Genomic DNA, 22711 nt, shown 5'->3' with positions numbered 1-22711 from the left:
TTGATATCAATGACTTTCTGACGTGGTCACAGGAACTTCCTAATAAAAATAAGCTTTTAAACTTTGTTTGGCAGACGGAAGCATCATCTCTATTAGCAGAAGATACGTAACTTTTAACAGTAATTTTTAAGGGACTATATGTGATAAAATTGTTTTTTAAAGAAACTAATGTATGATTGAATGCAGGAGTTGATAGCATGATATCAAATGGCAATGGAAATTTTCTCTTCTGGAGTGTGTTAATACAGAGTAAGTAACTTTTGTGGACAAAGATATTTTGACCTCAGGGTATAACTTTTTTTACTATGTTACTTACTAAACAGTTAAGTAATGTTTTGAATTACTGATGTTTTGGTTTTCTGTTGTGAATGTTATCTTTTGATTTCACTCTTTTCTAGTCTCTGCTTTCTATTCGTCAAGATGACAAAGTAATTTGCCCAAGAACCAAAGAAGTCTTCAACTTCTCACAAGCTGAGAAAGTCTACATCATGTAGGTCCGTAAAACACACGTTGAAGTGCCGCTGGAATTTTGACACAGTGTATCTTGGCATACCCTGTAAAGGGGGGGGCCTTAATGTGTGGCAAAGAAGCAAAACCTGCCACCTTGGCGATCAGACCTGTCGGTGGCATTAATTGTTTCTTGCGACCAAAGATCAATGAGCAACAATAAACACTCGTTTAAAAAAAAAAAAAAGAGAGAGGAATTATGACTTAAGTTTGTACTTGAATAAAAACAAAAACAAATTTTGATTGTTAAGGTTTTGTAACATAAGGTCAAAAATTGGACTCTTCTCAAAAGTACTTTCATCTTCTAAAGGATAACTTTCTTTAAAGATGGACACTTGCACTGGGGGAAAAGTTGCAACAGATTTGAAACTAAATCCATTTTTCTTCCCTCTTCTTCACAATTGTCCAAGACCCTTTTGTTATGAAAGATTTCAGTACCACAAATATGTTCTCCTTTAAGCTCCTCTTTGCCTTCTTTATGATCCTCTCGTGAAGTAATCATGAACGTGAATAATCATGAACATGAATCATGTAACTTATTTCCATGGGAAGATGTTGATGTCATTGACACAAGACTGGCTTCTCTGGAGGATCAACTAGGGACTGGTTTGAAGGAGTATGAAGTCTTTTTCCAAACCCAAATATTTTAAGGAGGTTGCATAAGTATCAAGAGGAACCGAGAACATTTCAGGCAAAATCCAATGCTTGTTTAAATGTTCTTTTTCCAGTCTACCATAGTGTTAAAGTCCTTCTAAAGTTATTAGTTATGTGCATAGGGTTCAATATGAAATCATTAGTGCTACTGCCTTATTTCTTGCTTTGAGAATGTACTCACATGAAAATGAGCTGGTATTCTTAAGTGTTGGGCGAAGTTTTCTGAAGATGCCTTGCAGGATGATTACATAATTTTAGGGTCTAAATAGTATTCATTACTGAAACTAATAGTTCAATTTTACTGACTACAGAACACATCCTTATGACTTTTGAAAAGAATTAAACCATTGTAGTTTAAACAAAACCATATTGTAGAGGTTTGTATTTAGCGCTTATTTTTGCATGTTGATGTTGATTAGCTAATAAAAGATTGTAAATGTAAAACATGTTAATAAAAATTGTTTTCCATTCCTTGATTATATAAAATAAGAAAGTTGCTTTGTATTTAAACATAAAAAAAAAAAAAATCTTTATAAGGGTCTCCAAATGAATACAACTGCCATGTGTCTTTTACTGTTCTGCAAGATAAATTATAAATAAGTGCACCTCAGTCAAATATCTATTTTTGGTTTAAACTCTTCATGAACCATACACCGTAGTCTACATTCCTGTCAATTCTGTCACTTCCTACAAGATTCCCTAATGTCCTGGAGATCTTCTGTTAAAATAATTTTGTGGGAGATGCTAGATATGAGGTTTTGATGCATCACTGAGTGCTTTAAAGAAAGCTACAACGAATACTGGAAAGACCACAATTTTACTTATAGATTACAAAAATATAAACAGATTGTATGTGTCTGCTACTCTGAATCTGTAAATACCTCCAGTAAGGTATGTCTTCAAAGGTCCCCTTTTCAATAAGCATACATTATTGATGCTTCAGAACTGGTAGATCTGGAACATTGCAGAGCTGTCAGTTTGGCGGAGAGCAGATTTTCTTGCGCTTGCTGCTGGAAGTGTCTTGTTTCCCTCTTCATTTTCTGAAGTGGCAGATACAGGTGACTCCTGCTTTGTTTTTCTTCTTAGATGGAGACAGATGATGGGAGCTTGCATCAGTAACTGGAGTAATTGGCTATCAGTTAAGCACTAACTGATTTCTTCCTTCCTGTTGATGCAAGAGCAGAAGCATCATCAACTCAAATGTGCCCTGGGGAGCAGCATCGCTGAAATCCGAATGGAGCAGCATCCATTTTTCCTTTGGTTGACTCTGCGCAGCATCATAGCAGGAGAAGGGCAAGGAGAACTTTTAAGAATGGCAACCTCACTTCTCCCTGCTTTGCAGAAATGCATAGAAGCCCAAAGCAGGGAGGAAGGGGTTGATTTTTTTTATTTAATTTTTTAGTAAGTCCTGGGGAAATGCAGATGGTAACTGCCTAACAATTGTAGGCATGGAAATTGTTGCTTTTGCTTCGTTAAGTGCTAGTTAGAACTGTGGTTTCCTCAGAAATCCACACTTCCATAAAACTAGTTTGGGAAGCGAGGGGAGGAGAGCTTCTATCCAGCAATAGGAGAGCCTCCATTTACAGAAAATATTTCAGCAGGCCATGTGCCAGCCTGAGGGCTATGTCCCTAGTGGTGTTTTAGAAAGAAGGCACTCCAGAAGGAGCTGTTTCTTAGCTGTCATTGCTCGCATCAGAAATCTGCAGTCAAACCACCTGCTTTGACTACAGCAAGCCCAGTTAGTTCCAAGCAACTGTAGCCTCCTGGCTGACCCCTGTGGACGGGGTCCAGTAAATGCACTATAGGCTGGTTTTCATTCTCTGGCTTCCTCCAGCACGGCTCCAGAAGCCTTCCAGCTTTATGGGGGTCAGAAATGGCTGCAGGGGAGGATTGCTGGGCTGCAGCCTGGATTTCTGGTTTGTGTTCCCTGACTGCTCTCTGCAGCCTGGAGCTTAGAGTCCAGCAGAGGTCTTAGTTCAGAGCTCTTATCTCTGGTGCCTTCAAGCATTAAACCAAGAGTGGCGTGGGATTCACAGCAAGTATAAGCTTGTTGCCTGTAAACAGTATTGTAATAACTTTATACTCTGCTTTGCTATTCTGCATCTTGATTTTTGTGTGTCAACAGAGGGGATATCCTGTGTATGCTTGCATTTCATAATCTTTTTGGCTGTAAGTATAGTTTGGGTATGTTCTGTCAACATCCTGGGTCAACACAGCATTGATTCCTGCTTCTGTGTACAGTGGGAAGAGGGTTTTGGAAGTACCATTTGTATAAGACTGAAAGTAGGGCAGAGTTACAGAGATGTTTTCCTCAACAGATGAAAGTTTGGGTAAAGGTTTGCAAAACCTGTCCCATTCTAGCAGTATCTTATATAGCACTAAGATCAAATTTTACGGTGAGGAGTCAGTCATATGACTTGACTGTCAGCGTACGTGGAAACTCCACAAATATTGTCATATCCTGCTGTCTGAAAACTGGATCTGTTCTGCCAATTGTATGGCTTGTGTCACCAGCGATGCCTGCATTTCACATCAGTCAAAAAATGGCCATCAGCTACTTTAGATGACATTCGCAGTCTCTTTTATGGGTGACCTGCATCATCTAAATGCCTGGCAATATGCTGAGGCAGAAGACCTAAGACAATTCATTTGTTTCCTTAAGGGAACGAGTTACTGCCTGTGTGATGAAGGGCATCCTTTTGAAATGGAAGAGGTTAATTAGTAAAGTGAATGCTATCTTCTCTCAGGATCTGGCTGAGCTGGAAATGAGCTCTATCCTTTATGACACTGGGAAGTGCTGTGACCTTTTCTCAGCCTTGCCAGCCTTTGTGAGACTTGAGGCTCTGGATTTTAGTTATGGTGCTCATGTTTGAGTGGCAACGGTTTGTCCCAGATGTGGTCAGAACAGATTTATCTCTGTAGTTACACAGAGCTCGAGAATTGCCTTTTTCTGTTTCTTGTGGACCAAATCACTTGTCAGAGCTGAAGGTTCTTGAATATCGCAAACAGGGAGAGAGGTAATGGTACTATTTGTCACAGCAGGTGACTTGACCCATGGGTTTCTTCAGTGTGTTTGAGCTTGAAGTGTTCCATTACCCATCAGGGTACAGAAGGTTCAAGATACTGAGATGGCAACACTTTCTATGGTGAGAAATAATGAAGCTGATACTATGTTCAGGCAAAACACTTTGCAGGAAGTATTATAGACTCCAGGGCTGGTATGGTTTTGTTGTTGTTGGGTTTTGTTTTGTTTTTAATACTCTAAGTGTATCCGTTCCTGTTCTATTAGTAAGATTACTTTGGGAAGGGGGAGAGGATTGATTTGGGAGAGGAAGAATGAAAACGTTATGGAACAGTTGGTAATCTGTCAAAAGAAAGCCTTTTTAACATTCTTAACAGACAATTGTTGAGAGGAGGGGAAAAAAAAAATATATATATATATATATATGGCTTTTTTTCTCCTTTCCTGTGTCAGGTAGCCTGGGCAGAGTATGTTGGGAGAGCTAGAGCAAGTACTTCATCAAGGCAGGTTTTGGGACTCATGGCTGCGTTGTGATACACATTTGTCTTCTGTAGCATTGTACAGAGGTCCCTTGCTGTAAGAACATCAGTACCTGTAAGGCCTAGCTGTAGTCACCTCTCTGCTGTTCTTCCTTGCTCTGTAACGAGGTGTCAGATTCTGCTCAGCATGTTGCTTCTTCCTGCTCTATCCGAAGTCTGCAAAGCAACGCATGCTCTGTCCCGAAGGCAGGCCGATGGGTCTTCCTGCCTTCCCTGCTTTAATCTTGTACTCCATAGGCCGGAGTTTGCGGTTGCATTCTCCAACATACTCCACTTGAGGGCCATTTTTCCTGGTTTACCTGGCTCCGAACAGTTGCTCTTCTGTGGCATGACTTTCCAGCATTTGGTACAAGTTATCTGCATCTTTAAAGGCAAAACCAGGTATTAGTGACAATATGCTGTCTCCAGCTGTCCTGCTCCACGCTTTCTGAACTAGCGCACCAAATAAGTACAGATCCACAGGACAGCTGATAAAATCTGATCTTTATCTGATCCTTGGATCAAGTAAGCTGCGAGTCATTTCTTCTGGTTATTGAATGCTGCAGGAACAGCTTGTTTTTATTTGATGACAAGAGGCATCTGCAGGTTCAGTGCTGAAAGCGATCTCCCTGCCCTTTTGTTTTTTAAAGACTCATCTTCAGGTTGGTTGTGCAATATGTATAACTCCCAGCCAGGCTGGAAGGCAGCATTTTTAGTAAAGACTTGGCTCTGTTAACTAAGCTTGCCTGGAAAAGGAATGCAGCTCAACTTTGTTTGCTTTAGGAAAAGAGCAAGGGTGGGCAGAGGCGGTCAGCAGGGTCTGTTCTTAGCTCTTCACTAACACATCTTCTCATGGCCAGGTGGGCTCTGTAAGTAGAAGAAAATCCCTCTGGCAAATAGTCAGGGAAAGACAACTTGCACATGTGCCCAGCGAGAGGGAGCAGGCAGCTGTAGGGCCCTGATGTTTTTGGATGTGAGGACAGGAGTGGTTTTTGGCACGATAGCTATGGAGCCAACAGAAAGTAGTTCTCAATTACAGCTGACTTTTGTAAGAGGTTCAACATGTATCTGAGCTACTCATTGAAAAAAAACTCAAGGTCTAATCCTGATTTTAGTCTGAACTCAAGTTTTAAGACTCCATAAAAGGAAGTTCTTCATTTCAATGAAATTTTCTTACTTTGTTGCTAACTAGCAATGATAATTTCACTGGGGAGCTCGTGGTTTTGAGTAAGATATTTCAAACTCTGCCACAGAATTCTACTATTTGACCATGTTAAAATTGCCAGAGATCTGTATCTTAAGCCAGAGAAAGCCAGCTGCAGGAGTGTTAGTACCACAAAAAGAACATTAGGAAATAGAACAAGAAATTGAAAGGGCTGATAAAGAAGAGCAGCTTTTTGTTTTGACTTACTGAAAATGAGAACAGGGTGTCATGGTGGAGTTAAGGATGGCTAAAAGCCAGTTATCTTTCACAGCAATTGAAAAAACTGCAAATTTTTTTTGGAAAGTGTAAGTAAGAGGAAAAAAGTAACATGAAATTACTGCGTAACTGCATTGTAGAGAGCCAGACTTCATTGCAAAACTGCACCCAGCGCCTCGCTTCTCGCTTCTGATAAAGGTGATGATCAACGTTGGTGGATGGTGAACTGAAATAATTTGGCAATGTGGAAGTGGGGAAAAACAAAATGTGTGCAAATTGTAGAAAACAAGTAATCTCTCTCCTGGAGTTCTTAATTGCTTGGTTTTAATGGGAAGAAGCTGTTAGAGTATCCAGCCTGGGTATGGTATCACCTGCATGGAGAGCTGGAGTAGATCCATCTTCAGGGGAAGGGAGGAAAAAGAAGTAACCTGGAGCTGCCCAGATATTCTCAAAATGTGCTGCACTTCAGAATGCACTAGAATGATAACTGGTAGTGAAGGGGAGATGTTTCCTGAGGATTCATTATGCCATACAGCTGTGATGATCGCTGCTGTTAGGATCAGTCTTCTCAAACAAAGTACAGATGTAATGCAGCATTACGTGCGTTGGCTAATAGCTGGAGAAGATGGGAATTAGAAATTGCATGAGGATCTGGCTCAGAGATGATAAAATTGGCAGTGTGAAGGGCAAAGTAACTGATAGGGTTCCTGGGGCACCTGTCATGGAGCTGATACTCCATCATTACCGATGCTGCACAAAAAACAGGAATGTGCTCATAACAAAAATAACCTCAATCCGGAGGATGCTAGAATATTACCCGGGAAGTACAACAGATAAGCTGGAGGCGTGGGATAACAAATAGATGAGATGGTTTTAGCACTGGAGTTCATTCAGCTGTTGATTAGGACTTCACATGAAAGAGTCTTCATTAAGTATCGTGACTGTGGAGGGCTTTGAGCCTCCGTCTTGTATCTTTGAAACAGAAATGCAAACCCAAAATGACTGCATAAATGGCTCTCTTACACTGAAGCTGGAGCAGAGGGAGACTGCTACGGTGGTCACCGGGGTGAACCAAAAATCCCTTCCTGGCCCAGCTGGCTCTGCATAAAACGCTTCCTTTATTCCCAAATTCCTGTGGAAAACCAAGGCTGGTTAAGTGGGTGATAACACCCAAGGGCGTACTATAACTGGATTTGTACCTTGGACCCTGTTTCCTATCTCATGAGATTAACGTTTATGTTGTCCATTCCTTAAGGCAATAGTTTTATCTACCCTGCAGAGGAGCAGTTTTTCCCAGGGAGCTCCTCCTGAGTTCCCAGCCAGGACCTTTTCCTGGTGGAGCCAGAAGGAAGAATGAGAGAAAGATGATAAAAGCCCATTCAATTCAGGACAAAAAGATCGTTAACTAACTTAAATATTTTGTTCCCCACCCATGGACATTAAGCAGGATCGTATAGACAAATCCCCAAAGGAAATAAACAGATAATAAAATCAGCAGACAATTTCCTTTTCCTCCTTTGCAAACCACAGCAAGACAAATTGCTCAGACGAGGCAAGACCAGAGATGCGGGCAGTTCTTCAGGGTGCCTGTGCATGCCCCATGTGGAGGTGTCTCCTCTGTTTAAAGCAGCAGTTTTAGGGACTAGAACAATAGAAATACTTCGCTAAAAACTGAAGGGGTGGGGAATTAGGTTTAGGAAGGCTCAAGTCACCCTGGATGTAATCATTAATGATACTATTATATAAAGCGTTTTCTGTAGCTCTGATCCCGTTAATCTGATGGGTGGCTTCTAATCTCCTACAGCGCTTTGGAAGAAGCTGGGAGTCTGTAAGTGGGTCTTGCCCTCAGAGCATTTGCAATTTTACCATCCTCTGGGTATGGAAGTGCTTTGAGCAGCTACACAGCTCACCTGGGTGCATGTGAACTGAGCCACGTCCAGCTCCAGGAGCCATGGCCCTGGTACAGGCTGAATGCCATCGGGACATGACCTCGTCTAGTTGGGTGGTCACACAGTGAAGAATAGAAGGGAACTGATGTTGCTGATTCAGTGTTTTATTATTATTTATTTATTTATTTTTAGGAGCAATTTGTCAATATTGGTCTCAGGTATGCATACGCTGACGATCCAGACTTTGTGATACCTGTTTACTTTGAATTTCACTGTCATACCCATTGCAAAGCTCTAGCTTCAGTGATGCACTTCCCACTTCTAAAAACAGTGAATAAATAGGGTGATATTTTTGTAGGACAGCAAATTATTCAGTTTACTAAGCATAGAAAAAAAAAAAACACTGTAGGCACAGCTGAAACATTTCTCTTAAATAAAATTTTGCCTGTTCAGTGAATACCAGACCTTCTTTGACATAACACCTATCGTGTCTTTTCTTTTATAATAATTGGGAAGAATGTCATCCGCCCTGTTAGACAGATTATCCTGCCCTTGGCTACCGTGTATTACCTACCTCTATGTTTAGAGCCCTCCACTTGTGGGTAAAATGAAAAATTCCTCACTGAAGTAAGGTTAGCAGTTGCTGGTTCCAGAAATACCTGTCTTATTCTAAACCAATTAACAAAGGATAACAACTGGTTTCCTTGCATCAGGGAACCATAAATAACATAGCCTGGGATCTCCATGTTTGAAGATGTGAGATGCTGGATGAAATGCTGAATCTGAATGCAGGGTTTGTCTTCATTGCTTCCTCCCAGCAGTCTCTTTCTAGGAACAGCATAAAAAGAAATCAGTACTGGTACCATTTTCGTGTTCTTGGTTGAAAAAGTTATGACCTTTGGGTCAACAACCCTCGTCTTGTATCTTCAGGTGCCTATTTAAAAAATGTTCTTGCAAAATAATTCCTTCACCTAGGATTTGATGAGCTTAAAATGAATGATTATTTTCCTGATTTCACACCATAAGAAAAAACAAAGCATCAGAATTGTTAGAACACAAATTATGCCTGGTTACACATTGAAAGTAGTTGAACTTTGGGCTTCTCTCGAAAGTCTCGCACTAAATGTTAAACTAAAATGTCTAGGCTAAAGCTTAGTCTTGTAGTTCATTGGTTTCTTGAATACTATAAAACCAGCTTTGTGCAAATCCCACTAAGTGTACCAGTATGGATCAACTTTGTTAAAATCCAAAAGATTAAAAATGCAACCTCACAACTTCATCTGCTCCAACCAGTCCTCCCTGCAAGCACCCAGAGGAGCTGCTCTTATGGCTTCCAGCCATTAGAGGAACCTTCCTGCCACCCTTGTATATCCTCACATAATCGTGTCTTGAAATTGAGAACATTCTCTGAAACATTGCATTTAACTCAGGGACTCTTCAAAGTGTCGTAATACCCTTTTAAAAATATATATGTATGTATATTTGCAAAATACTCTCCCTCTATCTTGTCCTCTCTTTAGGAGGAGACCTGAACCACAGGAGTAGCCAAGGCTCCTGCTTTAAGATTTACTGTGTAACTAAATCACCAGCTTTTCCTAGTCCTGCCTCCTCTGTTTTGTGGACAAATAGTCTTCTACATGACTCATTGCCTTACAAAAGAGTCAGGAGCTGTGTATCTACAGTCTCCTGATTTCAGATGACCACTCTCAAACTTTTTATAATACAGAGCTGTGTTCAGTTAGAGCACATCTGTCAGAAAAACATCATCAAGAAAGCAAGAATGTGTTTTCTCACTGGTAAAATATGTGCCTTGTTTCCAGTTTGAATTCATCGTTTGTTTGTTGTGTTTGTCAGTGCTTTATTAAAGCTTCTTTCATACATAATACATCTTTCCCTGAAGATCCTTTTATTTTTTGAAAAATTACCTCTGTTTCTTAGAGAATCATAACTGATTTAAATCTTTAAAGATATTTTATCAGCTATTTCTTTTCTGGATTTCTCAGCATTTTCATTATTTGTTCCAGCAAGGCCATGGACTCTGGCAACTTGTAACACTACAGATAGGGCTAGACTATCCTGAAAGAACTGGAGTTGCTTTAACCCACCTGTGCCCATGCAGCATTTTTACAACTCAGTGGTGATTTCAGTTCAACACTGGTGCCCTTTCAAGAAAGAACCGCTATTCTACCAGGTCCTATTCTATTCACTATTCTTTAATGCAGAGAAAGAAAAGTTAAGTTTCTTCATCAGCTTTTTCGTACAAATGAGCTTTCTTCATTTTTTGTTTGTTTGTTTTTTTTTAAAAAGTCTAAATATCTTCTGTGCTGTTGTCATTGGCTTAAAGGTTTTTGTATTGTTGTTGTTTTTTCCTTTTCATATAAAAGACGACATGTGCCACTAGAAATTTTTAATATTTCTATGTTTTTCCAAAAATTTTAATACATCCATTGTTGTCTATAAGCACAGGGACAGTGGTGAGTAGTTCTGTTTGGGAAATGCCTCCACATTTGGCTACTTCCAAGAGAGAAGTGCTCTCTTTTTAATTGTTGTTAAAAGTAGTTTCCTTGATGTGATACCCAGGAATGCGTTTTTCAAATAAAATTCTACAGATTTTATTGCAAGTCTCTGATCACATTAAGGACTGATCCAATTAAAGACTAATTCCTGGTCTGGAAACAGTGTAGCCTTATGGAGGGATGGAAGGTACAGCAAGAGAATGTGTTGTGAGTAGAATACATAGGCAATATTTACATATGTAATATATGTTTGTGTATATATGGATATTTGCGTGTAATGTGCTAAATATATATCTCTGTCATATGCATATATGTATTTATGTGTGCGTATACGTGTATTTTAGAATGGTAATTTCCACCTTTGGTTGTTGAAAGCTCCTGGGCACCCGGCGATGCCCGCAGGTCACCCTATGGCTTTGTCTCTGGGACGCCAAGCCTGTTGCCACAAGCCGATGCTCCGAGCCCGTAGGTTCAAATCCTGGAAAACAAAATTAAAACATCCGAGAGTGAAAAGGATTTTCAGGAACGACAGTGACAGCATGCCGGGCGGGACGCGGTAACACCCCGGGCGGGATTTCTCTGAGGCGGCGCTCGCCTCACGACCAGGCCCGAGGCCGGGCTCCGGCCCTGCCGCGGCTTTCCCTGCACCGCCACCTGCCGGCCCCGGCCCCGAAACGCCGCCGAACTTTACTTTGTGCTTATAATTAACCCTATACAATCGTACAGTAAAAACATATAGTTTCAACCCCCCTGCCATGGGCAGGGACACCTCCCACCAGCCCAGGCTGCCCAAAGCCCCATGCAGCCTGGCCTTAAACGCCTCAAGGAATGGGGCACCCACAGGTCCTCTGGGCAGCCTGTTCAGTGCCTCACCAGCCTCAGAGTGAAGAATTTCTTCCTAATACCTTATCTAAACCTCCCCTCTTTTAGTTTAAAGCTTTTACACCTCGTCCTATCAAGCATTATGCATGCCTTTGCCAAAGGGCAAAGAAGTCAAGGGCTTTATAAAGTTCATTTTGACTCTTATCTGTAAATGTAAAGCCCTTTATACTTCCTGTAGCTTTGTGTGCTTAAACAATCACAACTTTTTTTTTTTTTTTTTTCCATAGCTGAGGAAGTTGTGGTTCTCAGTGGTTGTGCCTCCTTCGTGGCCACATAGGAAAGTGGTGACAGAGTATTTTCTGTGATTTAAGAGGAGAGAATGCTGTCACAGCCATCCAGCTCACTGCTATTGGCAGTGCTGTTTCCTGCCTGCACTGATCCTATAACTTGTCCATCTGAAATTACTGAGTGCCAGGTTTGCATTTAACTTTAAAAAAAATAGAAAAAGAAAAAATGTTTCCCGGAATTCAAGTTCCATGACCTGGGGCAGTGCTGAGCCCTGCCAGCAGCTGATGAATGACGGTTCCAGGGCAGCCCTGTGCATATCCATAGATCATAGATCCACACAGACTCTGTTGGCAAAAAAGCCTCTCGCCTTAGCTACATGTGTCAATAACTGATACATTTTTATGCAGGAAATTATTAGAGGAGCAAAACTTTTGGTCCTTGTTCTACTGTCTCTCTTGGAAATGTTGACCTTCTTAATAGGAAGTCAAGAAAACTTGGTGTATGTTTTACCCAGGTGTATTCACCACAACTGCTTTTTCATTATTTTATATCAATTCTACTGTTAAGACTTGTACAATGACGAAAACTAGCAATGAATCATTTAAGAGGCCTTTTAACACTTGCATGAAACGAGCTGAAACACAGGGCTGTGAGAGTGATGTTGCTGAGGGACGTGTGACTGGAGGTGCTGCAAGCCAGGGAACAGGGCCAGCGCTCCAAACTCTGTGCTCAGCTTTTCTGGAAGGCTTTTTGTCAGCTTAGTTTTTGTATATGTAGACTGCATCTACAATTCTTGCTCTGCATTGTGTTGAGGTTCAATTGCCTGAAAGTTTGTGGAACAGTTTGGGAGTCTCAGAAGTGCACAGTGTAAAAGAACAGCTCTATGTTGGTCAGTGGCACTGTCACGATGCACTTGCTGCAAAAAAACGAGGGTGCAAATACAAGAAAACATGAATAAATATCATTTTGCATTTTGTTCCCACTTAAATATCTAGCCACGGAAGTGTAAAACATCTCTTTAAAAGCAAAAATATAAATCACAGAATAGTTTGGGCTGGAAGGGACCTTAGAGATCATCTAAATCCATCTAAATGATTGGCTCCAGACAGTTCACAAGACTTGCTGCCTTCTTCTTTTCATGATACTTCCATCTTCCTTTTAATTATACTTCAGTATTTCCTTCTCTCCCTAACTGTGGTCTTTGCACTCTATTTTTTATAACTGTGGTCTTTGCACTCTATTTTTGTCCCAACCACCTCGTAATCTCAAACCAGGGACTTTCCTTCTGTCTGCAAAAGCTGACTTGTATAAATAACCTCTTCATAAAGACAAAGTGTTCTTTTATCGTAGCAGTAAAAGAAATTCCCTAGAAAAGCTTGTTTTGATCCATGTGGCTTTCTCGGTCGCTACTCACGAAAGATGATGAAAATGCAAAAAAAAGGCCTGAAGGCTGACAGCGTGCCTGCTTGGGACAGTTGCCTGGTGACTGAGGACTGGCTCCTGTGAGTGAATGATCATGGCATCACTGGGTTGTAGCTACCTGGTGTAAGAAAAGGCTGGAAAAATCTGAAACGGAACAGCACCGATCAGCCAGTGCTTGTGCAATGCTGTTCATGTTGGCTGGTGGAGGTGACAACAGCTTCACATCAGGAACGGACTTCATCCTGGTAAAACAGAGCCAATTAAGAGTTAGACTCCACTCAATTGTCCCCCCAGTGTTCCATGGCTTTCTCTGGGGAAGTGCTGCTCTCTTGCTGGTTGTCGAGTTGAGATACAGAGAGTTGAGATGACTAAACTGAACAAGACATTTCATTTCTAAATGGGTGGTTTTCTTAGGTGACTGGTGTAGACACATTCATAAGGCTAAAAGGAGTCGATTTCCCCCCTAGGCCTAATCTAGAGGTGTTGTGTATGAAACCTTGCTAAACTGCGATAAGCACATCACATTGGGGCATAACTCCTCACAGCTGCATTATTTATAAACCCTCCCCTTTTAACCAGAGGCCTTTAGCAGTTTCAGAGCAGTTCTCCCCCTTTCTGCATCCTTAGGAAAGGAAGAAAAAAGCAATACCTTTTGGTATCTGAAACCACAACTATGCACAGCCACTCATTTGGAGAGACCAGCTACAGCAACTGTGGTTCTTCTGCAGGTGATGGCTCTCTGGGGGTGGGATGGCTCAGATGTCAGGCAAAAAGAGCTTCCAAAATACACTGTCATGGACTCGACGTGACACCCAAACCAGTATCTTTAGGTTGTTTAAGAAATGTCTGCTAATATCATATATTTGAAAGCAGTCCCATCCGTATACATGTGGCATTTCTGTCACTGTGCAATTTAGCAGCAGGGGATCTTCAAGCAGAATTTGGGCTGTATTTCCTCTTTTGTTCTCTCTTCTACATGGTAACAAGTTACAAAATCCTCCTTTTCTGAGCCACCCGATCTGAGTCCTGCCTTAAAGGCTGCTATCCACACCCCAAAAACAAAGACCTTGCTTGCAGGTTGGGTTGCTCTTCTTTGGGCGCATTCTCATAGAAATATTAACTTGTGCTGTAGACCTATCTAACCTGGAAGAATGCCAGCTGGTTTGGGAGTCATTATTTGCCTTTCTCTTTAGGTTCCAGTTAGATTTTTCCACGGAAGAAATAGCAATTTGTTGTTACTGGCCTGGAGTTTTCAGGAAATGCTGTAGGATCATTTTAAAACCTATTCTAGACACAAGTATAAGCTAAGTGTAGGTGGGTGCTCCTTGATTTGTGATGGTTCTCCTGCAGCTATTCCTGCTCCATCCAACTTACAAATGGTTATTTAATTAGTGATCTAGACCACACGGAGCAGGTTCATTCATCTCCTCCTATGACACAATTATAAAATGTTACAATAGGCCGAAGTGTTGTCACAGTCAATATTTCACATAGTTACAGGAGGTCGCCAAGTATCTCTGGCCTTGCGTTATTGATGGTTTAATGAACAGAGCATTTTTTCCTTGAGAACATCTGTTTAAATATAGTCCTTACCCCTTATGAGCTTGTTTAGGGCTCTCAAATAACTGTCATCCTTTTGCTTGAGTCAAACTAGTGGTTAAGCATCTATTCTTCTCACACAGGAGGTCAGTATTTTCTTTGCAAACCAACTGGCACAAGCTCCGTGACAACTTAATATCAGTGTTTATCATGTTTCTGCATCTTCAGGCCTGAAACCAAAGTTATTTTAACTCCAGATTGTTTGTAGGAAAGCTTTTTTTTTTTGCCTAACTTCCATTTTGGCAGGAGAATAAACCCTCCTTTTTAATTTCATATCATTAAGCTGAAGACAGCTATTTTAAAAGTTCAGTGGGGTTTCTTTCTGCCTGACATGCTCTTTCACTGCACAGCTGAAAACAATCCCAGGCAAAGAATCATCTAATAACATGGTGGAACTGTCTCCTACCTGGATCTTTCTTTTATAAAAAGACTACACCTGAAAATTGAATATTACATGAAAGTTTGAAACAATCCTTCCTAGAGCCATCATCCTGACATTTTAAATATGGGACAGAACAGCTGGCTCTCCTTTAACGCAAGACCCCTCAGACCCAAATAAGTGGTTTCAATGGATAAAATTCTGTGTGGCCCTATATTTCTTTGTCTATGTATTTGGCCAAAGCTCTTAGACTTACAGAACCAACAACCTGTCCCAATCCATGTGACATGAAGCAGCAGACTCAGGCTTTGCTGAAACCAGGTGTAAACTGGTAGTAAGACTCAGCGCTGAAGCTCTGAGGGGCAGCAGGTGCTGTTGGCTCCTGCCTCTGCACCCCGCAGTGTCCTGCGTTCCCCTGCGCCGCCCTGAGCGGAGGGAAAATCAAAGCAAGTGCAGAGTGGTTGGGACTTCTGCAGCAAAATGAATTCTGAAATGGTCCGGCTCTCTTCGGCCTTTTATCAGACTGGTCCAGATGAAGGAAGCACGGAAATATTTGAATGGTGGATATTTACCATGTTCGTTGAAAAGTAGATGGGGAAAGAAACTCAGCAACTCGAGCAAACACAATTTTATGTAATTGCCTGCGATTAAATAAATAAATAAATAAATAAACAAACAGCTTAGCTGTCGCTGGGATTTGCCTAAGGGACCACCATGAATGAGTTACACAACTCAGCATTCATTCATCAACTGATCCTTCGCAAAAACCATATGGCTCCTTGCAGGGATTTCTTAAACATTATGCATGGATATGAAATGGTGACTTTGTAGATGTTAAGTAGGTTGCTTGAGGCTCCTTTTGAAATACTGTTTCTAAACATTAAAGCAATGTTATTGTTGCAAGCAATAATCTAATAGAAAGCAGTTGTTTAGGCACTTTCAATCAAGTTAAGAAAAGAAATAGAAGAATAAGAAATATTGAAAGAGTAAACGGATCTAAACTTTAAAGATTAACTGTGCCATTGTATGTGGTTTTCACACAGAAATGTAGGACATCCGTTTTACTAGATGGAAAGCAACAAGGAAGGAAAAACATTATTTAAAAGTAAAATGCTATTAGTTTCATATATCAAGTCAAAAATAACAGAACCACTGCAAAACGTGTGTATGATTTCACTGTAGTAAATGTGCTTGAAAATATGAGTTCACTGCTTGTAAAAAGTGTTTAATGATGTCTTTCGTATCCCAGAAGCCAGCACAGAGAGCTGCAATATGAATTTACATATGCTGCTTTCAACACACGCCTTAACTGTGGGTTAAGGGAAACACCCTTCAAATACCTGACAACATTTTCAAATGGGAATACCCATTTTAAATGTCTCCCTTCTTCGAGATGTTCAAAGTGAGCACCTGCAAGGGCTTAGTCTTTCCCAGTGCTTAATCAGCACTTTCAGAAATGGGGGCCTGCAGAACATTTCCAGTGAGGCACCCAAAACCAAAAGGAGGACAAGTGCTGCCACGAGTGAACCCAGGAGAGCCCCACGACCTCCAGTAACTGAGCCCCACTCATGTGGCTGCTGGAGGAGGACACCAGAGCAGGGCATCACCCTCCCCCCACCCCCCTCGCATCTAAATTGACTCATTTCAGACTATTTTCCAACCTCTCGCTATTTGGCTCCTCCTGGCTTGTACTGAGCATGTTCAGTGCGTCATCAAAGCGTATTGTACCTCGGCTCAACCAGCCACCTACTGCTGCAACTATGATTAAAAGGCATCAAACACAAGCAGGGAAAAGATCAGAAAGTTGTATGTGCACATAGAATGGAAAGAAAGGGGAGAAGTGAAGCTGTGATGCTGCAGATGCCTTCCAAAATAGCGACCCGCGTAGACATTTTGTCTTATGTGGAATTACTGATGGTCTTATTAGCCTTGCCCAGTAGAGAAGATCTTGCAGGCCAGGGTTTGGGCAAGGAGAAGTTTTTACATTTGCACTTTGTTTGCAGGTTGGGAAACCCATGTGGATAGAAATTAAAGAGATCACAGGAGCTATTTTGCCATCTCAAGTATTAGGTAGGCCTGATAGATCGCCTTAAGAAGTCACTAAGGAGATGTTAATTTTCAGTGATAGCAAGCACCCCTGTGCTCTGCTGAGTTCATCTGGCTGCTCAGCCCACCTGAAAACAGCCATTTATCTAGACTAAAGTCTCATCATTTTATACAACAGGCGCATTAACTTCTCTCTCCATATGCCGATGGGTTACCTACAATGTTCACCAAGCGCTCTGAGGCTCTCAGGTGGAAAGTGTCGCATTAAGTACAGTTATGCTGTAAAAGCTCCCTCGAGAGTCCCGACAGCTGGGTTTTACCCACCCTTCTGCTTCCTTCGGGGCATCACTCACTGGTATGCAGAAGTACCGTTTTGCTAGAGCTACACCGCAAGAATCCTCACCTGTGAAATGCTCCAAAGGCAACCTGGTTTTCGAGTACTGCAAAGTGGAGGAGCTTTCCCAAGGAGAAAATCCACCCTTTCCAAGTGTGTCTGTTTCCAAGGGGAAGCCAAACATGCCGAAGCACTGGAAAAAAAAATGTAGCTTTGCCTGGCAAGGACTGGACTGTGCTTGCTTACTCGCTCACCCCACTGTGCCCATGCATCCCCAACCTACAAATCCTTGTTATTAAGACATTTCATGTGGTGAAAGAAAGGCTCCGTAGACCCTCCAGGCTTTGGACAGCAGCAGCAACTCAACAAAATTTGCTTTCCGGTGCAGAAGTGAAGTGGGACTGGGTTGTGTGGTGTCTGGAGGAGCTGGCTTCCTGCCCCCCTTGCTTTACTTATTGCCTCTTATCTAGTGTCTTAGGGAAAGAGAGAGAGGGGGGTGGCAGGTTGGAAGGCCATTGAGGCAGAAGACCACTGGAAAAAAACAGGATTTAACTCTCCAATCACCCATCGTGGGACAGGAGGTGAGTTTTAGGAGCCGTGGCACCTCAGGATGGAAACGTTAAATGTTAGCGGGCACTCAGGGAGGGAGGAGATGTCATTTCTCTCCCGTGACACAAGCGTCCTGCAGGGCCAGCCAGGGCAACCTCCCTGGGCAACCCGTCCCAACGCCTGACTGCTCTTTCTGAGAAGAAATGTCTCCTCATTTCCAACCTGCACCTCCCCTGGCACAACTTGAGGCCATTCCCTCTCGTCCTGTCACTGGTTACCTGTGAGAAGAGGCCGACCCCCAGCTCCCCACATTTCCTCTCAGGCAGTTGCAGAGAGCAATGAGGCCTCCCCTGAGCCTCCTCTTCTCCAGACCAAACACCCCCAGCTCCCTCAGCCGCTCCTCACAGGACTTGTGTCCCAGGCCCTTCACCAGCTTCGCAGCCCCTGCTCTGGATTTTTGATCAATTCTGTGGAAACTTTGTAATTTATCCCCCCCCATAATTAAATCCAGTCTCGGTCCCTTTAAGGACCACCCCCCCCACACACACAAATCCCGTCACGGTCCCTTTAAGAACCCCCCCTCCCTCCTCCGCCCAGCATGACGTCACGCGCGCTGTTACACCGTCAGCAGCAGGGGCGGTGGTAGGCGCCGGGAAGGGAGGGGGGGAGCGCGGACTGTACCACCCGCCGCGTTCCGGGGGGGGGGTGCGTGCGGAAAGCACCACCCGCCTTCTTCCCCCGGGGGGCGGGGGAGAAGCGGCGTGAGGGGCTCCGGCGGCCTGACAGGAGCGGGGAGGACGCGGCGGCCCCCGAGCGATGGCGCAGCGGCTGGCCGAGCTGGTGGAGGAGCTCACCACGGCCGGGGAGCCGCAGCTGGAGCCGGGCAGGCTGAAGGAGCTGAAGAAAATCTGCAAGTACGAGGCGGCCTCGAAAATTAACGGGAAAAAAAAAAAAAAAAACAGACAATTTGTGTGGTAAATTTTGTCTGTTTTCCCTTCCTTTCAGGTCTTCGGACGACCACATCGGCCATGCCTACCACCTGCTGCTGACGAGGCTGAGGGAGCCGCACGCCCAGGTGCGCCTGTCGGCCTTCCAGGCCGTCCAGGAGCTCTTCGCCAGGTCCCACCGGTTCCGCACGCTGCTCGTCGCCGACTTCCAGGAGTTCTTGGAGCTGGCGGTGGGCACCGAGCACCGGCAGCCCCTCCCGCCGCCCGCTGAGGTGGCGCAGAAGCTGAGGAAGGCTGCTGTCCGCTGCGTGCAGGACTGGCACGACAAGTACGGGGAGGCCTACAAGAAGCTGGCGCTGGGGTACCACTATCTGAGGCAGAATAAGAAGGTAGGCTGCGGCTTTGCCTCCGGGTGTCATTAGGTGGTGAGGTCTAGGCCTCTGAAGGGAGAGAATCGATAAATTGGGAAGGAAACCCGCTGGGAGTCAAGTGCTCTCTGTGAGAGGCGTCCCTAAGAGACAGATCCCAAAATTACCTAGTCTTCATTAGGCTTGTGGTGATTTACCCTCACGTGAAGCAAAAACCCTCTTCTTACATCTCCGCAAATTAAAGCTAGCAAATGTCTATCTCTTTGCATAAAGTATTTTATAAAGGTTTTTAAGAATGTGAGATGTTATTTACAAAAATGTTATATCTTTGAGTTGAATTGTTACAGGGTGCCCAGAGAGGTTGTGGATGTCCCATCCCTGGAGGTGTTCAAGGCCAGGCTGGATGAGGCTCTGAGCAGCCTGATGCAGTGGGTGGCATCCCTGCCTATGGCGGGGGGGTTGGAACTGGGTGATACTTAAGGCCCCTTCCAACCCAAGCCATTCTTTAGTTCTTTCCTGTAACCTGCTAGCAAGATGAATGCTAGGTAGAGGAAATGTTTTACAGTTCACTATCTGCACTGACATCATATTCAGTGCTGACCAGAAACTGAACTAAGCGTTCTGGCACTACTTTCAAGGCAGATGCCTTTTTACCGAGACCCATACAGCATCCTGACTGAAGGCACTGGTTTTCCAGCATTCTTTTCCCATTTATTTTTTTTTTTTAAAGCTTCTCAGTTGAATACCATCTGTATGTAACTTACAGCTCAGTGATTAAATTTGCCCAGATGTATTATTAAGTGTCCTAAGTAATGGCCAGCTACTGGAGTTGAAGAGAAGGTCTGTCTGTCTCCAACCTCAGTTACAGCACGACAGATACATAGCGGTAAGGTGTGTTTGTGGAAAGGGCTGAACTACATAAACGGGGAAAAACTTTCTTTAAAGTGATTAAAAACAAACAATCTAGGACAAAACATAAAGGACACATCTACATCGGAATAGATTACCCATTGGGAGATGTTTTTGTACATCTTTTGTTACGGCAAAAAGGCTTTAAAAATCCTAGGCTTGAAATAAGAGCGGGATTCAACCAACTCTTTCCCAGTGTGCATAAGCGTTGCTCACCAGTAGGCCTCCAGCCGCTGATTTCCACCTGAATCCATAAAGTCCAACCTGTTCAGAGTGGAAATGATACTTACAGCTTCAGCTGACAATAATCAGCTATTAAGTCATCATGTGAAATCTTAAAATATCCTTATTTCTGTCCTGAGCTGTCCTGTTCTGGTTTTTTCACAGCACAACAAAGTGTAGGTGCCAGCCCTCCTCAAACACAGTGCTAGCGTGTGTCATACCAACAGTTTTATTAAAGAGGAATTTCTCATGTAAACGCTTCTAGCTCTCCCTTCTAGGTTTCAAATTACTATATTTTGGTCATCCTTCTGCTTTAATATCTCTTCTGAGATGCAGACGGTGGAAATTGGAAACACTTTTTTAGCATTCATGTTATGTGCAATGATAACACCAGACTTTGAGGAAGTGTATTAATTCTGTTTCTTCAGAAAGATGGGTGCTGTGCATTCTTAACAGACCAAAAAAAAAAAAACCAAACAGAAAACAACAACAACAACAAAAAAAACTGCGATAAACGATGCATGTCTGCCTTTCTGTTTCCATATTAAGCTAATAATGTCCCCTCCTCTTATTCTTTATTGTATTGTGGTTTTTTCTCTGTATAATTTTTGGCATCTGATCACAAAGGGTATTTGAATCTTCCCTTTGTGTTTGCATCCTCCCTTATGGTTTTATTGAATAAAGGAAAAAAAAAAAAGCGATAAAGGGAAATGCAGGACTGAGGCAGGGATCTCTGACACACAACACAGATTTCCCAGGCTGGATACTCAAGCGTACAGTAAGTCAGCTGAGGTTTGGCATGTTTCTCTGTACTCGTCTGGTCAGTGCCTGCTCCCCAGTTCTGACAGGGTGATCACTGTGTGTGTATGGGGGCTGAGCTACCCAGCAAGGCTGGCTGTACTATTTTTTAGGGCAGCCAAATTCGAGTACTTCTAGGAACACAGGGAATACAGGTTTCAATAGAAACAACCTAATCTAGTTTCTCAACTCTTGTACCAGTTGGTACCAGCCAGCTGACCTAGTCGGCCTTATGCCAGCTTCATACTTGAACTGCAAGAGGCAACTAGGAGACTTGAGGAGGCACTTGTTCTTCCTAGAAATCAGAAACCTGATTCTTTCCAGAAATCAGGTACATCTGCTCTTTTGTATTACAGGTTTAGCACAATAGTATGGGGTGATTGGAGGACTGTTAGCTGTGTCTTTCTTTTTTTTTTTTTTCAGTTTATCATCACCAAAACCACCTTATAAACAGTTGGTCAGAAAATGACAAGTGCTGCCCTTTTAGGGTATAAACCCAGAGTGCTACTCACTGGTTTAAACATAGCAGGTTGAAGCTATACCTATACATATATTTAAATTTGAGAACAAAACAGAGAACAGGTGTGAAGAGGTGAAAACAATTCTTCTCGTTCCAAAATTATGGACCAGTAGGAAAAGGCTTCACTGCAAAGGCAGAATAACAACTTTAGTGTGTGTCCGTGTTGTGTAAATGAGGTCAGGTGTGTCCTGACCAAGTCCCTGAGTTTGTACTGACACCGGGTTGTGAGTCCATGAGTGCATCCATAAATCGGGCCTCGAGTTATTCTGACCTCGTGGGACTTCTGCAAAAGGCCGGTGTGCCTCGCAGTGGGCAGCTCCAAGCTGTGTGTGTGCTGTGGACTGGGCTGGTGATAGAGATCTAGTACTTGAGATGTGCTTTCGTTATCGATGGCAAACCCTGATGATTTAACAGCTGTATGAGGAGCCTCTGGCCAAGTACCACAGCATGAAACAACGCAGCAGAGCAGCCCGTAGCTGCCTTTTGGGACAGAGAAAGGGAAAGAATGGGCAGGTGGCTCTGTTACAGTTATTCTGATATGGGGAAGAAGCAGAGGTTTAGGAAGCCCTCGGTATCTCTGGTTTTCTATGCAAGTCAAATCTGCATGCTTGGAAATGGTAGCTTTAGTTTTTGGGTTCTGTATGTTCGTTTTTTTGTGGATGATGTCGATTTATATAAAGCCAGTGGTGCATCCTTGGGCAGTTCTCTTTCTCTTGTTGCTGTGTGGAGAACTACACAAGGTTGGAGCTAATTTCTTTGTACCTTCCCTATGCCTCCCCACTCTCCCAATAAAAAAGAGATTGGTAAATATGGTAAATCTGTCTAGAGAGGTGGAGACTGTACCTGTCAGTTGCTGTGAAAGCTGAAGTATCTGTAGTATCTAGGACTAAACAGAAAGTGAGATATTGTCCAGTGTAGAGCAATCCCAACGTCATATGGGCCTCTACCCCATAATTTTACTGTTTTACTCTTGCGTGGCTCC

At 42.9% G+C, this 22711-nt stretch overlaps 2 protein-coding genes and 1 long non-coding RNA gene across 9 annotated transcripts in view; 2 read left to right on the top strand and 1 right to left on the bottom strand.

Moving 5' to 3' along the window:
• Positions 1-1619, top strand: part of MAEA (macrophage erythroblast attacher, E3 ubiquitin ligase) — a 51236-nt gene extending 49617 nt beyond the window's left edge. For all 7 annotated transcript variants that reach the window (XM_080590282.1, XM_080590281.1, XM_080590283.1 and 4 more), the window contains one exon: positions 399-1619. In XM_080590282.1, coding sequence (XP_080446408.1) covers positions 399-494 — 96 coding nt within the window. In that variant the 3' untranslated portion in view covers positions 495-1619. The remainder of the gene's footprint in view (positions 1-398) is intronic.
• Positions 399-18483, bottom strand: LOC308194389. Its single transcript, XR_013950495.1, has 4 exons — positions 18244-18483; positions 17486-17609; positions 10886-11004; positions 399-8838 (listed from the first exon to the last, which is right to left on the bottom strand). It is a non-coding gene; the product is annotated as an uncharacterized lncRNA (long non-coding RNA).
• Positions 18484-18621: 138 nt separating this feature from the next.
• UVSSA (UV stimulated scaffold protein A) overlaps positions 18622-22711 on the top strand; it is a 52415-nt gene continuing 48325 nt past the window's right edge. Inside the window, exons 1-2 of the mRNA XM_080590277.1 lie at positions 18622-18879; positions 18971-19301. Coding sequence (XP_080446403.1) covers positions 18782-18879; positions 18971-19301 — 429 coding nt within the window. The 5' untranslated portion in view covers positions 18622-18781. The remainder of the gene's footprint in view (positions 18880-18970; positions 19302-22711) is intronic.

The sequence above is a fragment of the Anser brachyrhynchus genome (assembly GCF_964034855.1).
Source record: "Anser brachyrhynchus genome assembly, chromosome: 4".
NCBI classification, from domain to species: Eukaryota; Metazoa; Chordata; class Aves; order Anseriformes; family Anatidae; genus Anser; species Anser brachyrhynchus.
Note: the sequence above shows the minus strand (reverse complement) of the source record. Positions and strands in the feature narration are given on the sequence as shown.